Source organism: Scyliorhinus canicula, chromosome 20 (assembly GCF_902713615.1).
Source record: "Scyliorhinus canicula chromosome 20, sScyCan1.1, whole genome shotgun sequence".
NCBI lineage: Eukaryota > Metazoa > Chordata > Chondrichthyes > Carcharhiniformes > Scyliorhinidae > Scyliorhinus > Scyliorhinus canicula.
The window spans coordinates 42,853,052-42,874,118 of NC_052165.1; the positions used below are offsets into that span (position 1 = coordinate 42,853,052).

The window sequence follows — 21,067 nt, forward strand, 5'->3', positions numbered from 1 at the left end:
GGAGAGTGCCGGAGAGGGGGGGGGAGAGTGCCGGAGAGGGGGGGAGAGTTTCGGGGAGGGGGCGGGGAGAGAGAGCGAGTGCCGGGGGGGGGGGGGGGGGATTTCCATAAAAGGGGGACAGTGCCGGAGAGGGGGGAGAGAGCAAGTGCCGGGGAGGGGGGTGGATTGCCAGAAATGGGGGACAGTGCCGGGGAGGGGGGGGAGAGAGCGAGTGCTGGGGAGGGGGGGGAGAGAGCGAGTGCCGGAGAGGGGGGGAGAGTGCCGGGGAGGGGGGGGGGGGTGCCGGGGAGGGGGAGAGAGCGAGTGCCAGAGAGGGGAGGAGAGTGTCGGAGAGGGAGAGAGAGTGCCGGGGAGGGGGGGGATTGCCAAGGAGGTGGAGAGAGCGAGTACTGGGGAGGGGGAGAGAGTGCCGGAGAGGGGGCGAGAGCGAGTGCCGGGGAGGGGGAGAGAGCGAGTGCCGGAGAGGGGAGGAGAGTGCCGGGGAGGGGGAGAGAGCGAGTACTGGGGAGGGGGGGAGAGTGCTGGAGAGGGGGGGAGAGAGCGAGTGCCGGGGAGGGGGAGAGACCGAGTGCCGGAGAGGGGAGGAGAGTGCCGGGGAGGGGGAGAGAGCGAGTACTGGGGAGGGGGGGGAGAGTGCTGGGGAGGGGGGGAGAGAGCGAGTGCCGGAGGGGGGGGGGGAGAGCGAGTGCCGGGGAGGGGGAGAGAGCGAGTGCCGGAGAGGGGAGGAGAGTGCCGGGGAGGGGGGGAGAGCAAGGCAGGAGAGGGGGGTGAGAGCGAGTGCCGGGGAGGGGGGAAGAGAGCGAGAGCCGGAGAGGGGGGGAGAGAGCGAGTGCCGGGGAGGGGGGGGAGAGAGCCGGAGAGGGGGGGAGAGAGCGAGTGCCGGGGAGGGGGGGAGAGAGCAAGTGCCGGGGAGGGGGGGAGAGTGCGAGTGCGGGGAGGGGGGAAGAGAGCGAGTGCCGGGGAGGGGGGGGGGGAGAGAGCGAGTGCCGGGGAGGGGGGGAGAGTGCCGGAGAGGGGGGAGAGAGCGAGTGCCGGGGAGGGGGGAGAGTGCCGGAGAGGGGGGGGGAGAGAGCGAGTGCCGGAGAGGGGGGGGAGAGCGAGTGCCGGGTAGGGGGGTGAGAGTGCCGGAGAGGGGGGGAGAGTGCCGGAGAGGGGGGAGAGTGCCGGAGAGGGGTGGAGAGTGCCGGAGAGGGGGGAGAGAGTGCCGGAGAGGGGGAGAGAGTGCCGGAGAGGGGGGGAGAGTGCCGGAGAGGGGGGGAGAGTGCCGGAGAGGGGGGGAGAGTGCCAGAGAGGGGGGGGAGAGTGCCAGAGAGGGGGGGGGAGAGTGCCGGAGAGGGGGGGGAGAGTGCCGGAGAGGGGGATGAGAGAGCGAGTGCCGGGGAGGGGGAGAGTGCCGGAGAGGGGGGGAGAGTGCCAGAGAGGGGGGGGAGAGTGCCGGAGAGGGGGGGAGAGTGCCGGAGAGGGGGGGGAGAGTGCCGGAGAGGGGGGGAGAGAGCGAGTGCCGGAGAGGGGGGAGCGTGAGTGCCGGGAGGGGCGGGGGGGAGAGAGAGCGAGTGCCGGGAGGGGGGGAGAGAGCGAGTACCGGGGCCGGGGGGGGGGGGGAGCGAGTGCCGGAGAGGGGGGGAGAGTGCCGGAGAGGGGGGGAGGGAGCGAATACTGGGGAGGGGTGGGGGAGAGAGCGAGTGACGGGGAGGGGGGGGGGAGAGAGCGAGTGCCAGAGAGGTGGGGGAGAGTGCCGGAGAGGGGCGGAGAGTGCCGGGGAGGGGGGGAGAGTGCCGGAGAGGGGCGGAGAGTGCCGGGGAGGGGGGGAGAGTGCCGGAGAGGGGCGGAGAGTGCCGGGGAGGGGGGGGAGAGGGCCGGAGAGGGGGGGAGTGTGCCGGGGAGGAGGGGAGAGTGCCGGGGAGGGGATGCATTTCAGGCCTGGTCCTCTCTGGGTGGGCCCTCCAGTACCCAGCCAGATAGGGTCGGCCACATCGTTATGGTCTGCTGTGTCCTGCGCAACATAGCCCAGCAGAGGGGCGATGTGCCGCAGGCAGAGGAGGGGGGAGTGGAGGAGCAGCAGGAAGAGGCGCAGACCTCCCCAGATGAGGGAGATGGGGGCAATGGTCAGGGCAGACTGGCTGGACATGGGCGGGTGGCTGCCCACCGTTACCAGCTGGGCCAGCGGGCACGGGACAGGCTGATAGCCGCCCAGTTCACTGACTATGCGAATCGGCGAGTATGGCCACATACCGCACACCATGGCAACATCCGACCAGCCTCACCCCCCCTCACCCACCCAGCACCAACACCCTAACCTCCCACTCACCCACCCAGCACCAACACCCTAAACACCCCCCCACCCCCCCAACCACCAACCAACCCCACGCCACTCGCATGCACACCACCCCTCCATTGTACATCCACCTGCTGCACAAGGGGCCGGGCTCACACGCATGCCGGTGGAAGCGTGTCTATTGCAGGCCATGGAGGATGATGACGACACGCTCTGTGATGAGCTCCTGGCTCCACATCGTTGGACAATGTCTGACCCATGGCCACAGTACCACCATCCACCCGGACCATCCCTGCATGCGGCCGTGACACTGCAGCGCACGGTCCCGCCCTCTGCCCGGGGGGATGGAGAGGGCGGCCCAGGTGGAGGGGGGGCACACTCACCTGGGGTCGACGTAAGACCACCCCTCACACACACACACTGGCGCTCAACGTACATGACACCCCCGCACGCTTTGGACAGAACACAAAGGCAGCTTCTGTAGGTGTGAAAGTGATTTTAATTACAAACTGTCCATATACGTGCCCTAGCCCCAGAAACACGTCTGTGCCCTGCACCCGTGCCAACTTACTCAGTGCCTAATTGTTTGGCCTTACGGGCCCTTTGACTACGCCTAGGTGGTTCCCCAGACGGTACAGCAGAACTGGAGGTGGACTCCTGTGATTCCTGCCCTGTGACTCGGGATCCATTTGGCGGTGATCGGGGGATATGGGGGAGGGGGATATGGGGGAGGGGGGATATGGTGAGGGGGGATATGGGGGATATGTGGGAGGGGGGACATGGAGGATATGGGGAGGGGGATATGGGGGAGGAGGGATATGAAGGATATGGGGAGGGGGATATGGGGGAAGGGGGGATAATGTGGGACGGGGATATGGGGGATATGGGGATAATGGGGGAGGGGATATGGAGGATATGGGGAGGGGGTATATGGAGGATATGGGGGAGGGGGATATGGGGGATAATGGGGGAGGGGGATTATGGGGGATAATGGGGGAGGGGGGATATGGGGGATAATGGGGAGGGGGGATATGGGGGATAATGAGGGAGGGGAATATGGGAGGGGGATATGGGGTAGGGGGGATATGGGGGTGGGGGGATATGGAGGATATGGGGAGGAGGATATGGAGGATATGGGGTAGGGGGATATGGGGATATGGGGGGATATGGGGGAGGGGGATATGGGGGATATGGGGGAGGGGGGATATGGGGGAGGAGGGATATGGAGGATATGGGGAGGGGGATATGGAGGATATGGGGGAGGGGGATATGGAGGATATTGGGGGAGGAGGGATATGGAGGATATGGGGGATGGGGATATGGAAGATACATGGGAGGGGGGATATGGGGGATATGGGGGATAATGGGGGAAGGGGGATATGGGGGATATGGGGGATAATGGGGAAGGGGGATATGGGGAGGGGGAAAGGCCATGGGTGGCTCACTTGCTGGCGGGCCCCCGACCTCTGCATCGGCAACCTCCCGGTCCTCAGGTCCGCCTGCCCGTTCCAGGGCCCTTTCCTGATGGACGGTGAGTGGCCTCTCATCAGCTGGGCCCCCTCCAGTCCTCTGACGCTCCCTGTTGTTGTGTGCATGCTTCTCCTGTGGGGGGGCGGGCGGGTGGGTGGCAGGGGTAAAGTGCAACACTGTTAGACAGGCATATGACTGCACGACAGCGGTTGCGCGTATATTGGCAGAGGCGCGCGGCACATTAGGGTTAGGGTTATGTTAGCATTAGGGTTGGTTGCACCTGGGTGTGTGCCGCACATCGGTTGGGGGGGGGAGACTCACCCTGGGCGCCTGTCCTCGGTGTCACAGCGCTGACGGCCTCTGCCACCTCCCTCCACAGGCGCCGGCTGAGGCGTGGGGCGGCCCTGCGGCCATGTCCAGGGTACAGGGCCTCCCTCCTCTCTTGTCCTGTGTCCAGGAGCACCTCGATGTCACGCTCCTGGAGGGGGGGGGGGGGGGGGGGGGGGGGGACCCGTCTTTTCTGCTGTGACGCCACGCATCCATGGCGGGTGACGCCGTCGCGAATGGCGTCACGCCACTGCTAGCCCAACCTTTGAGGGGGCCCGACGCCCAGAGTGACCCGTGCCGTTTTTGGCGCCGGGTCCCGGCCATCGCGCCGGTTTACGGAGAATCCCAGGTCTGTAAGAGAGTCACGAAAAATCCAGTCAGGAATTCAAAAGAGGTTTCTTTATCCAGAGAGTGATTAGAATGAGGAAATTGTAAGACCAGAAGAGACAGGAACAGGAATAGGCCATTCGCCTCCTCGAGCTGCTCCTACTGTGATCAAGGGAGGCTGTACTGTTGGACCCTCTCCTGTTCGACTGTCCCAGTACTGTTCATACTGATCAAGGGAGTGGTTGAGGTGAATAGTGTAGATATATTTAAGAAAAAGCTAGATTAATGAATGAGGAATATAAGGGTTTGTAAACAGTGTGAGATGAAGAGGGGTTGAGAGGAGGCTTGTGTGGAGCATAAATACTGGATCACACTTGTCCTGAATAATCCACGAATTATAAAATATAACTTCGCAGCTCATCCTTATCACCACTAGATGGAAGTGTCTCCTATCACTTCACTGCTTCACAGGCCATGGAGGGAGCTTCCGTGGACCATTGTTTAAATGACTGTATATTACTTCCTTACATAAGAGAAATAGCTGAAAAAAAACTTTAATCACCTGTGGAATTAGAACAAGAGGTGGGAAATAGTGGCAAAAGAGCCAAACAAGCCACAAGCACACAATTATCACAATAAATACTTGTACCCCGGAAGTGCAGAAGATTTTAGTTTAGACGGGCAGCATGGTCGGCGCAGGCTTGGAGGGCTGAAGGGCCTGTTCCTGTGCTGTACTTTTCTTTATTCTTTGTTCTTTGTTCTAAATTTATAATTATGTTTGGCGATTAGGTTGTTCCTGACGGTCGGTGACGTGTGTCACTGGAACTCTGGCATTTCATCACATGTTCCTAAATTATCAAATGTTTAAGTTGGTGCCATTTTAAAGAAAATAAATGACCAAATTTATCACAACCTCAGAACCCCTCTGTTCTTCTTTGAAATAGTGGCCACTGCTGGAGGGCAGGCAGGGCCTCGGTTTAGTAGCTTATCAAAAAGACAGCACCTCCAACAGCACACCTCTCACACTGCACTGTGAGTCTCAGCCTGGGTTTTGTTTTAATTAATTGACAGGATGTGAGTATTGCAGGCGAGGCCAGCATTTATTGCCAGTCTCTAATTGCCCTTGAGGAGCTGGTGGTGAGCTGCCTTCTTGAACCGCTGCAGCCCCGGTGCTTGAGGAGTGGGACCTGAAACCGCAACCCTCTGAGTCAGAAACAAAACAACCACAGTAAAGACTTGCTGACAGCAAAGTCGTCAGCCGACTGCAAGGTGGGGAGTGAGCCTCATGTTGGAACCAACAATTCTATGGACACGTGCTTGTAGGATTAGAATAGCAGTTTTAATATACTCACAACAGAGCCAGCCGGTTAGCCATTGAACTTTCGGTGAACTGGCCGGCTGACCATTGGCACTGATCTTTATACAGCAGCTCCAGGGGGAGGAGTCACGGGCGGAACCAAGGGAGAAGCCCAGTACAATTCTCGAGCATTCCCAGAGCTACTCCCCCTGGTGGTCAGGTAGTGTAACTGCACTTACAATATAGGCACATGCATATACAGATTATAATCCGGTGTGAATCACATTCACCACACCTCACTAGGTGGAGCTTGTCTCAAACAGCATCACAAACATCCATTCAATGGTATCTGCTGATTCCCTTGCTTTGTCTATGCTGCCAGTCCACAGGCCTCCTCCCCCGCCCAAACCCAAGCCTGAATCTTCCTCAGGCTCTCCCCTTTCTCCCCTCATACCCTCTCCAAGCTCAATTTATCCGCCACTTGCTCCCTCAACCCAATTCCCACTAAACTGCTGACTACAACAGCAACCTGAATTTCTACAGTCCCTTTAACCTTAGAAAAGCCAAGGGGCGGGATTCTCCAATAATGGGTCTATGTCCCCACACCTGCGAAAAAACATGCGCGAACCACTCTGGACTTACCTGGAGTAAGTCCAGGGTGATTCTCCGATTTGCAGGGCGCCAGCAGGGCCCCAGAGTAGTCCCCGCAGCTCCGGCTGCCAATACGGGGCCCTGCACGACATGGCCGACCCACACCGCGGACCGGCACCGAAAACATAGGCCCCCCTCCAGATTGCACGCGCTCGCGGATCTGTGGCCCCGATCTGTAGCCTGACCATCCAGGAGGCCCACCCCCGTGAATGATACCCCTGGCCCCCACCAGGGCGGCCGTGAACTGAGTCCGCAGCCGCCACGGTGAGTTCCCGACGGGTGGACCATGAGAGAATCACGCCAGGGGGGAATGTGACCAGCTGAACTCAGTGAATCACCACGGGGGCCTCTTTCAATGGCCCCGACAGGCGGCACGCGACTGTGTGCGCGTGATTGGCAGTGATTGTCCAGCGTCGGACCCGATCTCGGGTTTGATGCCCATTCTCCTCCCCCGCGCCGATCGGCACGGAGGCTCGGAGAATCCCGCCCATGATTTCACCCTCAACCTAAGGGGATGCTAAGGATGTGACCAAATTCTTGGTCAAACTAGTAGGTTTTAAGGAACTTCTTGAAGGAGAGCGAGGCAGAGAGGTTTAGGGAGGAACTTCCAGGGTTCAGACAGTTGAAAGCACAGCTAGCAATGGTGTAGTGATTGAAATGAGGCTACGCAAGAGGCGTGAGTTAGAGAAGGACAGAAACCTCCCTGCTTGAACCTCGATGCAGGTCGATATTGTAAACTGTTTCAACTCCTCCCCTTTCCTTTCAAATCTGCTCTCAGATGTGGGCATCAGTCGCAAGGTCAGCCCCAGGTGCCTTGAGATGGTGCAGATACAACAGGTGGAACTTAAAACTCAACCACAATGCTGTGGGTCTGGAGTAACACGCAGGCCAGACTGGGTAAGATCGGCAGATTTCCTTCCCTAAAGGACATCCTTAAAAGATGAGATTGCACTGGAGAGGGTGCAGAGTTGATTCACCAGGATGTTGCCTGTGCTGGATTGTTTCAGCGATGAAAAGAGGCTGGTTAGGCTGGGGCTTTTTTCCTTAGAACAGCGAAGGCTGAGTGGGCACCTGATTGGGGTGTACAAAATTATGGGGCATAGGTGGGTTAGATCGGCAGAACCCTTCCCCGTTGTAGAGAGGTCAATAATCAGGGGATATAGATTTAAGGTAAGGGGCAGGAGATTCAGAGGGGATTTGAGGAAAACCTTTTTCACCCCGAGGGAATATGGAACTCGCTGCCTGAAAGGGTGGTAGAGGTGGGAACCCTCACAACATTTAAGAAGCATTTAGAGCACTTGAAACGCCAGAACACGCAAGGCTATGGACCAAGTGCTGGAAAATGGGATTAGAATAGATAGGTGCTTGATGGCCGGTACAGACACTGTGCTGGAAACACTATGGGAGGGTCTGTCCAGTCTCCATCCTAGCAGTACCAGTTGAGAGCAAGGATGGAAAACTTGGTGTTCCAGCCAAAACTCCATTCACTTTCAGCGACACAGGAGAATCCCAGCTACAAACGAGGATGGAAGATTTCGGATAATGACTCTGTGAACTCTTGGTTACTTTCTCTGATCGGAGATTTCTTAAACTTTCAGTTTGATCTAACTGGCTGGTGCAATGGGAGCACTCCTTCTCGTGGGATATTAATCCAGGCTTCAGGGTTACGTTCCAGTCTATTAGCACAGGCACCAGCAAACCTGTGATAGGAGCTACGGTATGGTCAACCTGGAGTAAAGGCCAAACCTTACCCTGGAGCGGTTCGAGGAGACTGGAGTGAGTAATTCAAGTCAGACTGGAGTGAGTGAAACGAGTGTGACTGGTGAGTAATTCGAGTGAGGCAGGAATGAGTGATTTGAGTGAGACAGGAGTGAGTAATTCGAGTGTGACTGGAGTGAGTGAAATGAGTGGGACTGGAGTGAGTCATTCGGGTGGGACTGGAGTGACTGATTCGGGTGAGGCTGGAGTGAGTGATATGAGTGGGGCTGGAGTGAGCCATTCGGGTGGGTCTGGAGTGAGTGATGAGTGAGGCTGGAGTGAGTGATATGAGTGGGACTGGAGTGAGTCATTCAGGTGGGTCTGGAGAGATTTGAGTGAGGCTGGAGTGAGTGATATGAGTGGGACTGGAGTGAGTCATTCGGGTGGGACTGGAGTGAGTGATTTGGGTGAGGCTGGAGTGACTGATTCGAGTGAGGATCGAGTGAGGCTGGACTTCGAGTGAGGCTGGAGTGAGTGATCTGAGTGGGACTGGTGAGTCATTCAGGTGGGGACCTGGATGGAGTGATTCGAGTGAGGCTGGAGTGAGTGATTTGAATTGTGACTAGAGTGGGTGATTCGATGGGGACTAGAGTGGGTGATTCGAGTGGGACTAGAGTGGGTGATTCGAGTGGGACTAGAGTGAGTGATTTGAGTGAGACAGAGTGAGTGATTTGAGTGAGACTGGAGTGAGTGTTTGAGTGAGACAGGAGTGATTGATTTGAGTGGCGACAGGATGTGATGATGATTTGAGTGAGGCCTGGAGTGGATGATTTGAGTAGACGTGGGGTGAGTGATTTGGGTGAGGACTGGAGTGAGTGATTTGAGTGAACCTGGCAGTGAGTGGATTCGCGTGTGACTGGACGTGAGTGATTTGTGTGAGATTGGGGTAAGTGATTCGATGTGAACTGGGATGGGTGACACCGAGATGAGGCTGGAGTGAGTGATTTGAGTGAGTCTGGAGTGAGTGATTTAGAGTGAGATTGGGGTAACGTGATTCGAGGTGAACTGGATGGGGTTACACCGAGTGAGACTGGAGTGAGTGATTTGAGTAGTAGAGGAGAGTGCTGTAATAATGGTGGAGTGGGGTATGCAGACTGACTGAAGTGGGTGGGGTTCTAAGATTCGCACTCTGCTTTCAACAGTGATAGATTTGGTGGTGAGCTGTAAATCCAGATTTACTCCACTCCCTCCAGTGTCTGTTCACATTAAAAGCAGATTGTCCAGACACAGTTGCAGCCTCAATGCAACAAGAGGCCAGCATTCATAATTTAGTTTTAAAAAAATTTCCAATTAAGGGGCAATCTGGCGTGGTCAATCCAGCTAGCCTGCACATCTTTGGATTGTGGGGGTGAAACCCACGCAGACACGGGGAGAATGTGCAAACTCCACACGGACAGTGACCCAAGGCTGGGATCGAACCTGAGACCTCGGTGCCATAAGGCGGCAGGGCTAACCCACTGCGCCACCGATCTGCTCCTGCATTTATAATTTCTCACTGTAATTGATGGTTTTCATCTCATATTAACTGATCTCTGATGGATTAATCTATTCTCTTTTCAGGAAAAGATGATAATTGAAATATAAGAGACATTTGATATTTGCAATATGGGAATAATGTGACCATACATTTTAGACACAAATCTGGATTGTGAAAATAAAGTGTTGCGCTTAAGCGAGAGCACGGCGAGGCCGTTAGATTGCGGGAGAGACCAAAATCGAGAACTGCGGCAGGTGCCAATCAGTTTGTGATCTAACCAACCTGTCCCTTAGATGAAATTAGGAACTCACCATAGCATGGCAAGAAACCAATAATCATCACTTAAAGCCAATCTCCATACAATTAACAGGAGCGACCCCCTATCGAATAGCCTCCCGTGATCTAGCCGCCTCCCCAGCAAGTGGTCATGTGAGCGCTGATTGGTACTCTTTCTTTAAAAAGTGTAAAGCTGGTGGAAGGGCCGCTGCGGGGACCCAAGGAGGTGAGCAATGAGCCCCTGGGACAATGGAGTTGCTGCCCTGGTGCTCGGAAGAGGGTGGTGGAACCCTGGGAGGCCAGCCTTGGTTGGGGTGGGCTGCTATCGGGGATGGGGTACATGGCCTCAGCTGCTGGGGGTGGGGGGTTTGGGGGGTGGCGGAGATGGGTGTTTCAGCGACTTGGCACTACGCGGAGGAGGAGGATACCCACTCCCCATGGCCATCAATGTCACCACAGCCCTGAACCTTTTCACCTCAGGATTTTGGACTCGAGCGTCTCAAAAGTTACAGTCCGCAAGTGCGTCCGAGAGGTCGCGGATGCCCTGTTTGCCCGGGCAGCGAACTATATAAACCTTGACATGGACCAAGCCCAACAGGATGCACGGGCAGCAGGATTCTCCGCTATCAATGGGATGCCCAGGTCCAGGGGCTAATAGATGGCATATGTTTCCTTGCATTCAGCTGGTTGGCTGGGAGTGCCTTAGATCAACATGAAGGGGTTCCACTACCTGAACATCCAGCTCGCATGAGGCCACCATATGAAGATCATGCATGTATGCATGCTTCCCAGGGAGTGTGCACAACTGGGGCAGTTGGACATCCCTGGCCTCTTTGAGGACCACCCCAGGATGGCCGGTCGCTCCCATTACATCACTCTCTACCACACTTCCCCTCAATGCTCACTCAGTGATCCTCGACCTGCTTAGCCGTACGTGTTCTACCGCTGTGCCTAGGTTTGTCCAAGGGATGCACGTCAGAGGTGGAGGCAGCCTGCTGTTTACCGTGTCCCATTGCCTCCGATGCCCCTGGCGGGCGTCTTCTGGGAGCCCTGGAACCAGAGGACCCCAGGCCACTTGCTGGCGGCACATGCCTTGCCGTGCCATGCTGATCAGGGTGCTGACTCCAAGATGCGCCGTTATCAGGAGGCTCAGTGGCGGAAACTGCTGGGCACTATCACCACCCGGTAGGGTGGTTCCATAAGGTGGATCTGGATTGGCACCCAGCGCTCCCTTCTCTTGGTCAGTGCCCTTGGAGCCCTGGCTGCCCTTCCGCCATCTGGCTCTGCCAGCCCTGGCTGCTCCCCAATGTCTGCAGCACCGTGTCGCCGCTTTCCGCGATACTCCTCAGTGACTGGGACATGCTCTGGAGCGCCCCGGAAATGCCCATCAAGGTGCAGGAAAATTTCAGCCATCACGTCTGGGTCAGCCATGTGCTACTTCCCTTAGAGGTCCTACAGTGCAGAAGGAGGCCTTTTGGCCTATTGAGTCTGTTTCAACTCTCTGAAAGAGAACCCTGGGTAGGATTCTCCATTTTAACGGCAGAGTGTTGATGCCGTTGTAAACACCCGAGCGTTTTACGATGCTGTCATCTGGCCACTAGGAGCAGTGATTCCCCCAACCTACAGGAGGCCAGCGCAGCACTGGAGCGCTTTACGCAACTCCAGCTGCCGATACGGGCCCCAGCACTGCCGGCCCGGGTCTGCTCATGCGCACCATGGCCGGCGTGAGTCCTCGCATGTGTGCCATGGCTGGCGTGAGTCCTCGCATGCGCGCCATGGCCGACGTGAGTCCTCGCATGCGCGCCATGGCCGGCGTGAGTCCTCGCATGCGCACCATGGCCGGCGTGAGTCCTCGCATGTGCGCCATGGCTGGCGTGAGTCCTCGCATGCGTGCCATGGCTGGCGTGAGTCGTCGCATGCGCGCCATGGCCGGCGTGAGTCCTCGCATGTGCGGCACGGCAGGCACGGGTCCACGCATATATGCCACGGCAGCGTGCAACATGGCGGAGCCCTACAGAGGCCCGGCACGGAGGAACTTAGTCCCCCCCCCCCCGAATGAGCCCGCCAGCTGATCAGTAGCCCCCAATCGTGGGCCTGGCCACCATGGAGGCCCCCCACTCAGTTGGCTCCCCCCGTCCCCCTCACCAATATGACCCCCGCAGCCAGAACGCTGAGGTCCCGCCAGGCAGGACCCCACGCAAACTACACCAGCAGGACTTGGCGGGCACTTGTCCCTTCAAGCGCAGAGAATCGCCGCGGGTGCTGCCCCCCTCCTCCCCCGTGCCATTTCTCCGATCCGGCGCAGGCTCGGAGAATCCGCCCCCTATCTAATCCCACTCCCACCCCAACCAGTAACCCACACAACCTGTACACCTTTGGACACTAAGGGGCAATTTATCATGGCCAATCCACCTAACCTGCACATCTCTGGACTGCAAGAGGAAACTGGAATACCGGAGGAAACCCACCCAGAAACGGGGAAAATGTGCAGACTCCACACAGACAGTGACCCGAGGCCGGAATTATTGACCTCTCTGCTCGGGGAAATAAGGCATTCCTATCCACTCAGTTTGCGCCCCTCATGATTTATACACGCCAATTAAATGTCCCCTCAGGTTCTTCTGCTGCAAAGGAAACTACACCAGCCTATCTAATCTTTCCCTATCGCGAACACTATCCTCTCCTGGCAACAACCTCTTTAAATCTCCTCTGCACCATCTCCAGTGAGGTCACATCCTTTATTGCGAAGAGTTAATCAGGCTAATGTCTGAACGATAGGATTACATGGTGGGTGCTCAGGTGTGTGCTGGATTAGTGGAGGATTCATTCGGAAACTCATCGCTCAGTTGATTCCAGTTCAGGGGATGAGATCATCGAAAACCTTCCCACCTCCAATCATGATGGTTGAATGAAAATTTCATGTTTTGAAAACCTTTCAAGTTCTCTGTGTCCTGATTATTGTGTGGGCGTAAAGATCGCAATATTCTGCATTGCAAAGAGAAAACATCCATTTTATTTGTATTGTCCTCTGGAAATAGAACTCAAAAAAGAGCTGCCCTTTATTTAAAGAAATCGCCCATCTCCATATGAATAAATGCTTCTCTGGTAAGGGCAGGATCAGACAAAAACGATTCACCTGACAGAATATTAAGAATTCATTATAGCTTCTTGTATAATCGGAGACACGTGGCTGAATTATTCATGAGAATGGCCTTAAGTTAAAAGTTGATAGGTGACAATGTGAAGGACTCATGTGGATATTTCAGGCGTAAACATTTCAGTTATCACCCCCAAACTGTCACACCATGACAAAAGGGCCAGATGATATTTTCATTCTTCAATGTCCAAATTAAGTCAGAATTATCTTACCATTCCACCTGGGGCTATCATTTCTTTCAGCAATGCCATTTGAATCACTGTTATCCTCAGAGGTTCTACCCCATGTTAAAAAGAGGGACAGACATCAGCAACTGATAAACTGAAGAATTAATATGGTGGCGATGGCGTAAAGATCGGCAGATATGGAAAGGCAAATCAAAATGTGTTTTAGCCAGCTGAGTAAATCGAGTTCCAGAGGTCAAGCACGGAATCAACATGCGCGACTGAGGGAAAGCTACAGTTTCAGAGGGTCAGTACTGAGGGAGTGCTGCACTGTCAGAGGGTCAGTACTGAGGGAGTGCTGCACTGTCAGAGGGTCAGTACTGAGGGAGTGCTGCACTGTCAGAGGGTCAGTACTGAGGGAGTGCTGCACTGTCAGGGTCAGTGCTGAGGGAGTGCTGCACTGTCAGAGGGTCAGTACTGAGGGAGTGCTGCACTGTCAGAGGGTCAGTACTGAGGGAGTGCTGCACTGTCAGAGGGTCAGTGCTGAGGGAGTGCTGCACTGTCAGAGGGTCAGTACTGAGGGAGTGCTGCACTGTCAGAGGGTCAGTACTGAGGGAGTGCTGCACTGTCAGAGGGCAGTATTGAGGAAGTGCTGCACCGTCAGAGCGTTAGTACTGAGGGAGTGCTGCACCGTCAGAGGGTCAGTACTAAGGAAGTGCTATACTGTCGTAGGGTCAGTATTGACGAAGTGCTGCTCTGCCAAGAGGGTCAGCACTGAGGGAGTGCTGCACTGTCAGAGGGTCAGTACTGAGGGAGTGCTGCCCTGTCAGAGGGTCAGTACAGAGGGAGTGCTGCATTGTCAGAGGGTCGGTACTGAGGAAGTGCTGCACTGTCAGAGGGTCAGTACTGAGGGAGTGCTGCACTGTCAGAGGGTCAGTACTGAGGAAGTGCTGCACTGTCAGAGGGTCAATACTGAGGGAGTGCTACACTGTCAGAGGGTCAATACTGAGGGAGTGCTGGACTGTCAGAGGGTCAATACTGAGGGAGTGCTACACTGTCAGAGGGTCAATACTGAGGGAGTGCTGCATTGGCCGAGGACTGAGTTAGGGAGGGGCAAGAAATATTGGCAATAGCAATTTTGTTCATATCCAAAGACAAAGCAAAAACAAATATAATGGAATTCTGGCCTTATTAAATCATGTTACCTCGGCATCAGAGTATAGTATCAATGCTTTACAAAATGAGTGCCATAGAATTGTGGCATCAAACCATTGCTCAAACAAATTGAACAGGGAAGATATTCAACCTTAATGTTCCAGGAGAATGGCTTGTTTTGAGGTGAGGTTTGGGAGTCACGAACATATTTACATAGATATTTGGTGTTGACGTAAATGTGAAGGCTGACTCTCCATGGGTAGAAATGTATTGCTGCATCTGGAAGTCGGAGAATTTAATCCTGATGAACACACGGTCTCAACGAAATGTGTCAGAACCAGCATCAACGTCCGACCTAACCCCAGACAATCTGCATCACTACGTGTGAGTGTGTGTGGCATCACTTCATCTCCATTTGGTTACTTTTTCAGTCACTCAGCAGTGTGGCGTGCAAAGATAAACCACATATTTAAACAACCAGAAATCCAATCCTAATCGAGCAGCTGATACTCCCTCTGCCTTGTACCAGTGACACAAGCAATGAATGGTTCAATACAGACAATACTATGCTCTGAAATATTTATCTTTTCCGAGCCCTGGTTTCAAACTACAATATGTATTATTAATGCCCGGGCGCAGTTGCTGGATGTAGTTACTCCACTCGTACCCTTTCCAAAGTTACACCACCAAACTATAGAGTGTAAAACTGATAATAAATTTAAACAAAAAAACAAGTTAATATACTCAATATTGCCAGTGAGGTCGCAAGGGATTTGTCTCCATGCATAGTCAAAAACAATCCAAGGGTTTTCGTGGAATAGACTTTAAAAGGTATCTAGGGGGCGGGATTCTCTGTCCCACCAGACCCCGTTTTCTGGTACAACGCACCCCCACCGGCATCCTCCAGAACATTTAGTCATTTGAGTCTGTTCTATCACTCAATGAGGTATTAGCTGGTTTGCATCCAAGTTGCATCCACCCACCTTATCTTCATATGGATCACTGAATATTACAGAACACAAGGAGACTATTCAGCCCTTCACACCCGAGCCAAAATCCCATTTTACCGCTTAATATTCTTGGCCAGCTAAAATCTTTCAATCTTGGATTTAAAGTTGAGCCAGCATCTGCTGCTTTATGTGGGAGGGAGTTCCACTCTTCTACCACCCTTTTGTGTAATGAAGTGTTTCCTAACTTCTCTCTGAATAACCAGCCCAGCCTCTGATTTTAAGATTAAAGGCAGGATCTACCAGGCGCGTTGGATCCGAAAAGTGGCGCGGCGCGACGCAACGCAGCTGGCAGATGCCGCGAGCTCCCACTTCCGGGATCTATCCGGCTCCCCACACCCCAGGAGATCTAATGCGAAATCGCCAGACGTCACAATGCGAATCCTGCCCACTGTGGGCGGGATCACTTTCTGCCAAATCTCCATATTAGAGTGAGATAGTTAGTCTCATTCTAATCTGCTTTCCTGAGATCTAACCAAGGCGTGGGGTCTAACTCCCTCACCTTAGAGACCTCGGGTGAGCACTGATCGGTGCTGGTCTCCACAAATAAGGGCCAGACGGAATGTCACTCGTGGGGACTTCCCAGGGAATTGGACGACCCCAGTCGCATGCTCACCTGGAAGGATGGCACACTGGGGCTGCTGGAGAATTCCGGCCTACATCCCCTGGTCCCAGACTACTGCCACCGGGGGAAAGAGTTTATTTCAAAATCTAAAAATCCTCAAAATATATTTAACGAATCACTTCAGTTGCAACACAATTGCTGCAAGTAACCTTCTATGCAAATCAGCTCAATTGCCTAATTTACTTTGTATACTGAAAACCTGAAAATACAAATAACATTATACCATAATATTATAGTATTACAATTGCCAGGGATTGTGATCACAATTAATCTTCTGCTCAAATAGCATTTAACTGAAATCTCTCGTTGTTTAAAATAGCAAAGGGCTGTTGATGGAAACAGTAAGATGAATATGGACACTGCGCCAATCTTTCTCCTCAAATTAAACTTTAATTTTTAATCCTTGAAAATAATTTCTGGTAGGGATCTGTACTTACAACATAAGTACAACCAGCTGTGATATTTCAGGTTGCTGAAACCTGTCAGCTGAGCTCCTGTGGCATTGCTCGTGAGCAGGCCAGCAGCGTGATTCAGATACACTCCTGACATTGTGGCTTTAAAACCAGCCCTTTAAATCGACAAAAAACATCCATATCTGGTTAGTCACGTACAATCTCCTCAAGTCAGGTAGTTGGAGCAAAGGTAAATTTCAAACAACTGATCAATTTACAGCTATATTTAAGACTTACTTGCCAAAATGTTTGAGATGCCTGTGTTGTACCAGATATGCCCCTTGATACAAAACTTTGCAAGTTAGTAGGCAAATGAAGACACACAAGAAGATTCATTGTGCAGAAATAATAATAGCTTATTGTCACAAATAGGCTTCAATGAAGTTACTGTGAAAAGCCCCTAGTTGCCACATTCTGGTGCCTGTTCAGGGAGGAATTGAACCCACACTGCTGGCCTTGTTCTGCATTACATGCCAGCTGTTTAGCCCACTGTGCTATGTAGCACCATGGTTGGATTCCAGCCTCAAAATTTGGGTGATGTTTATTTACTATTGTATTGTTCATTTACTGGTCGTAGATGAATAATGCAATGACCAGTGAGGGATGCATGAGTCAACATAACAAACCATCTCACTCCAGTAAATGTGCGTGTTTAATGTACCTTAACTGCCCTCTCTCTATTCTCCAAAAGGATCAAGAGCTGCTCATCATGGAGCCTTTAGAAAGATTAATTTCAGTGCCGGATTAATTTTCTAGAGACCAGAGTTCAAATCCTTACAGCGGCTGAGAGAAGAGGCCGAGTATTGACGGGACTTGACCGGAAGGCTTCTCAGGGAGGCATTTGATGGGGGGACGTTAGTGGACCAGGTTTGACAGGCCAAGAGTGTAGAGTACTAAAGCGGGCTATGACCTACCTCGAAAGAAGGTAACCATGCACCCATTGACTGACTCCAGCCCACACAGCTAAAGCTGCCAAGCTACCCACCTGCGTGAGCTGTAGGGGAGGGCATGACATTAATTGGTCACTTCACGATCTCAATAGGTCCAGCAATGGGAGGGCCATATCACACCTCCAGCATCACATGAAATGGTGGCTGGCTGGGTACCGGGCAAGCCTCGTGCTGCATTTATAAGCCCCCCACCCCATCTGCAAACTGCAAACCAGTGAGGATTGTAAACTTCCACTAAAGGCAGGATTTTCCTTACCCCCTGCAGCATGTTTTGCGGCAGTGGAGGAGGCCCGTAATTGGCCTGTGGTGGGATCATCTGGCCCCTCCGCTGTCTACGAGGTTCCTCATTGCTTGCACCTTCACTGTCAGGACTTCCTAATTCTCGTACTCAAAACCCCTTGCAAAAAAGGTCAACATGCCATTTGCCTTCTTAATTGTTTGCTGCACATGCATGTTAACTCTCAGCTGTCCTTGCATGAGCACATCCAAGTCTCTTTCAAAATCAACACATATAATTTCACACCAAGCCTCTTGAATGGGACTTGAATCCACAACCCTGTGCTTCAAGAGATGAGGATGCTCCTCACTGTACCCCAACTGGCACTCAGAATTGCCTCCTTTGGTGCTACCTGGTGCTGCCATCCTTTCCTAACAGCATTGTGGGTTGACCTACACCACATGGGCTGCAGCGGCATTGCAAGGTGGCAGCTCACTATCAACTTCACAAGGGCAATTAGGGATGGGCAAAAAATGCTGACCTAGCCATGGACACCCACTGTGCCCAGGCTGTATGTCAGTGCTGGATTGAAAATAATACACCATCAGGGGCAGATATTTACACCAATTGATACAGTTCTGGTATAATGCTGAGTGAGAACTTGTATTTGTATAGCTCGTTCTCCCATCCTCAGACGATGAAAGAGCCCACATCTTGTGAAAGAACTTTAAAAAATATCTTTAAATATAATTCATTGGCTGCAAAGTGGTTGGGAATGTTCTGAGCACAGGATGAGGTATTACAGTATAAAAATGCAAGTTCCTAGATCTTTCCTGCATTTGCTACCACATTTACTGGCCCAGCATTTATTGCCCATCCCCAGTTACCCTTGAGGGGGCAGTTAAGAATCATCCACATTGCTGTGGATCTGGAGTTACATGTAGGCCAGACGAGGAAAGGATAGCAGATTTCCTTCCCCAAAAGGATATTAGTGAACCAGATAGGTTTTTATTAAAATCAACAATAGTTTCACAGCCATCATTAGACTTTTTTTGTATCAATTTAGAGTACCCAATTCATTTTTCCCAATTAAGGGGCAATTTAGCGTGGCCAATCCACCTACCCTGCCATCTTTGGTTGTGGGTGTGAGACCCATGCAGACATGGGGAGAATGAGCAAACTCCGTACGGACAGTGACCCGGGTCCGGGATCGAACCTGGGTCCTCAGCATCATGAGGCAGCTGTGCTAACCACTGCACCACCGTGCTACTCTATCATTAGACTTATAATTCTAGATTTTTTTGCATTCAAATTTCACCATCTGCAATGGCAGGATTTGAAACTGGATCCCGAGAGCATTATCCTGGGTCTGTGGAAAACTAGTCCAGTGGCAATACCATTGCACCACCAACTCACCAATTCAGCATTTAAACCAGAACAACACTGAATGTATCAATTTCTGTCCCTGCAGATGTGGCCGTTTCAATTCAGAACTGACCATCGTCCATCGTCTCCCGAGATAGATAGGTACTACTCTAAATGTGTTCCTTGGACTCACCACTATGACGAATCCGATCTTCCAGCAACTCGCTCTGCTGGCTAGGAATTTTCCGGCTGAATATCTGGGCAGAGCGGAGGAACATGGCTTCGACAGCAGAACCTTTCAGCAACGCGATCTGATCTTCATGGTCCAGCATCTGGAATCCTACAGAGAAAGCAGAGGCAGTATGACCCACAGAATCTCTGGCCAGCTCCTTCACCCCTTATTTTCCATTTTCATTGAGGTGAGGGCCAACCTATGGAACAAGCAACCGCCGAGGGAGGCAGTGAGTATTCGATGAAATGAAAATTAGATAGATTTTCGGAAGGAAACAATATTTTAGGGTACAGCATATGAGTAACTTGAGACGTGACATGTGTTGAGTGTCAGCTATTCGGAAAGAAAGGATTATTTGCACCTGTCATTCCCCAGCACTCTGCCCAAAGCTCCAATACGCTTGATAATTGATTAAAATTGATGATTCTGATTAGCAACACCATTAAAAGGCTCCACGGTGGCGCAGTGGTTAACACCGCTGCCTCATGGCGCCGAGGACCCGGGTTCGATTCCGGCTCCGTGTGGAGTTTGCACATTCTCCCGGTGTCCGCATGGGTCTCATCCCCACAACCCAATGATGTGCAGGGTAGATAGATTGGCCACGGTAAATTGTCCCTTAATTGGAAAAAATAATTGGGTACTCTAAATTTTAAAAAACCCATTAAAATTGCATCATGTGACTACCAGGCCGCGAGACCTTGGTCTTTTTACTCTCAGCAATTCCTATTTTGCACTATGGAATACAGTCAATCGGAAGTCAGCCTCTAGAATATGTGTCAGCGATCCCAGTTTATTTCACTTTCTCACTTCCCTATCACTGGATGAAAACCTCTCGGTTTCTGCTAGTGTTTTTCTTTGTTGCGCCCAACAACTCACCACATAGAAAATGAGGAACCCGAGTCTCTCCGTGGCCTCAGCCCTCTTGTGATCACTTCTAAACCCTTAACCTTCCAAGATATCTGTGTCGTTCCAATACCGGCCTCCTGTGCACCCCCAATTTTAATCGCATCCCGATTGGTATCTGTGCCTTCAGAGACCTCGACCCAAGCTCTGGAATTCCCTTCCTAATCCTTTCCAGCTCTTTCCATCTCGGAGGTGCTCCTTAAAATCTACCTCCTTAACCAAGCTTTTGGTCACTTCTCCCAATCTCTCCTTATGGAACTCAGAGCTTCTGGGACATTTTACAATGTTAAAGTCACTAAGGAAATGGAAACTTTTTTGAATTTTTTGATTCCCAGCTTTATACCTTCCCTGAATGTGTGCTGGGAATTTTGCCCGTGAATTCTGCTGGACTACGGATATCTGAAGAAATCAGAATCCTTAGTCTCTGAACTTTTGCAGGTAAAGACCTTGCCTGATCCATTCTGTAGTGTTGGGCCTTCGAGTTTTGATCTCATGTCCAGGAGAGAGCTGTGCTGGTTTCTCTTCTCTGAGGATCAAGGATGATTTGCTTCCCTTCTGGTTCGATGGGTTCTTAGATGGATAACAAGCCTAGTGTGCGATCAGCAGATTCTGCCACTTGCAGGGCAGCTGGTGTTTGAAGGATTGGATAGATGAGTTGTCTGGAGGTTGGAGTGCTCTTTCTGATGCCTCACCTTCACTTCTGTACATTCCTGAAAAATTCTGTTGATGCGTTCATTGCCTTCCCAAATGAAGCTTCTCCATTCTGATCAGTCATGATTCCACCATGAGCCTGAGGGGATTGTTGGAAATTCCCGAGTGTTGCCGCTGTCCTCCTGGTGGTCTCATGCCACGACCGAGTTCCAAGTGGCACAGTGTCTGGTGTCAGACACATGAGTGACATGTCCCACCCCGCAGAGCTGGTTTGAGTGATTAGCGCCTCGATGCTGGACAAGTTAGCTTGGGATTGCACACAACTGTTGGA

At 52.7% G+C, this 21,067-nt stretch overlaps 1 protein-coding gene across 4 annotated transcripts in view; it reads right to left on the bottom strand.

The window, feature by feature from the left end:
• nr1h4 (nuclear receptor subfamily 1, group H, member 4) overlaps window positions 1-21,067 on the bottom strand; it is a 108,789-nt gene that overhangs the window by 15,691 nt on the left and 72,031 nt on the right. For all 4 annotated transcript variants that reach the window (XM_038781013.1, XM_038781016.1, XM_038781015.1 and 1 more), the window contains one exon: window positions 19,144-19,290. In XM_038781013.1, the coding sequence (XP_038636941.1) occupies window positions 19,144-19,290 (147 nt within the window). The remainder of the gene's footprint in view (window positions 1-19,143; window positions 19,291-21,067) is intronic.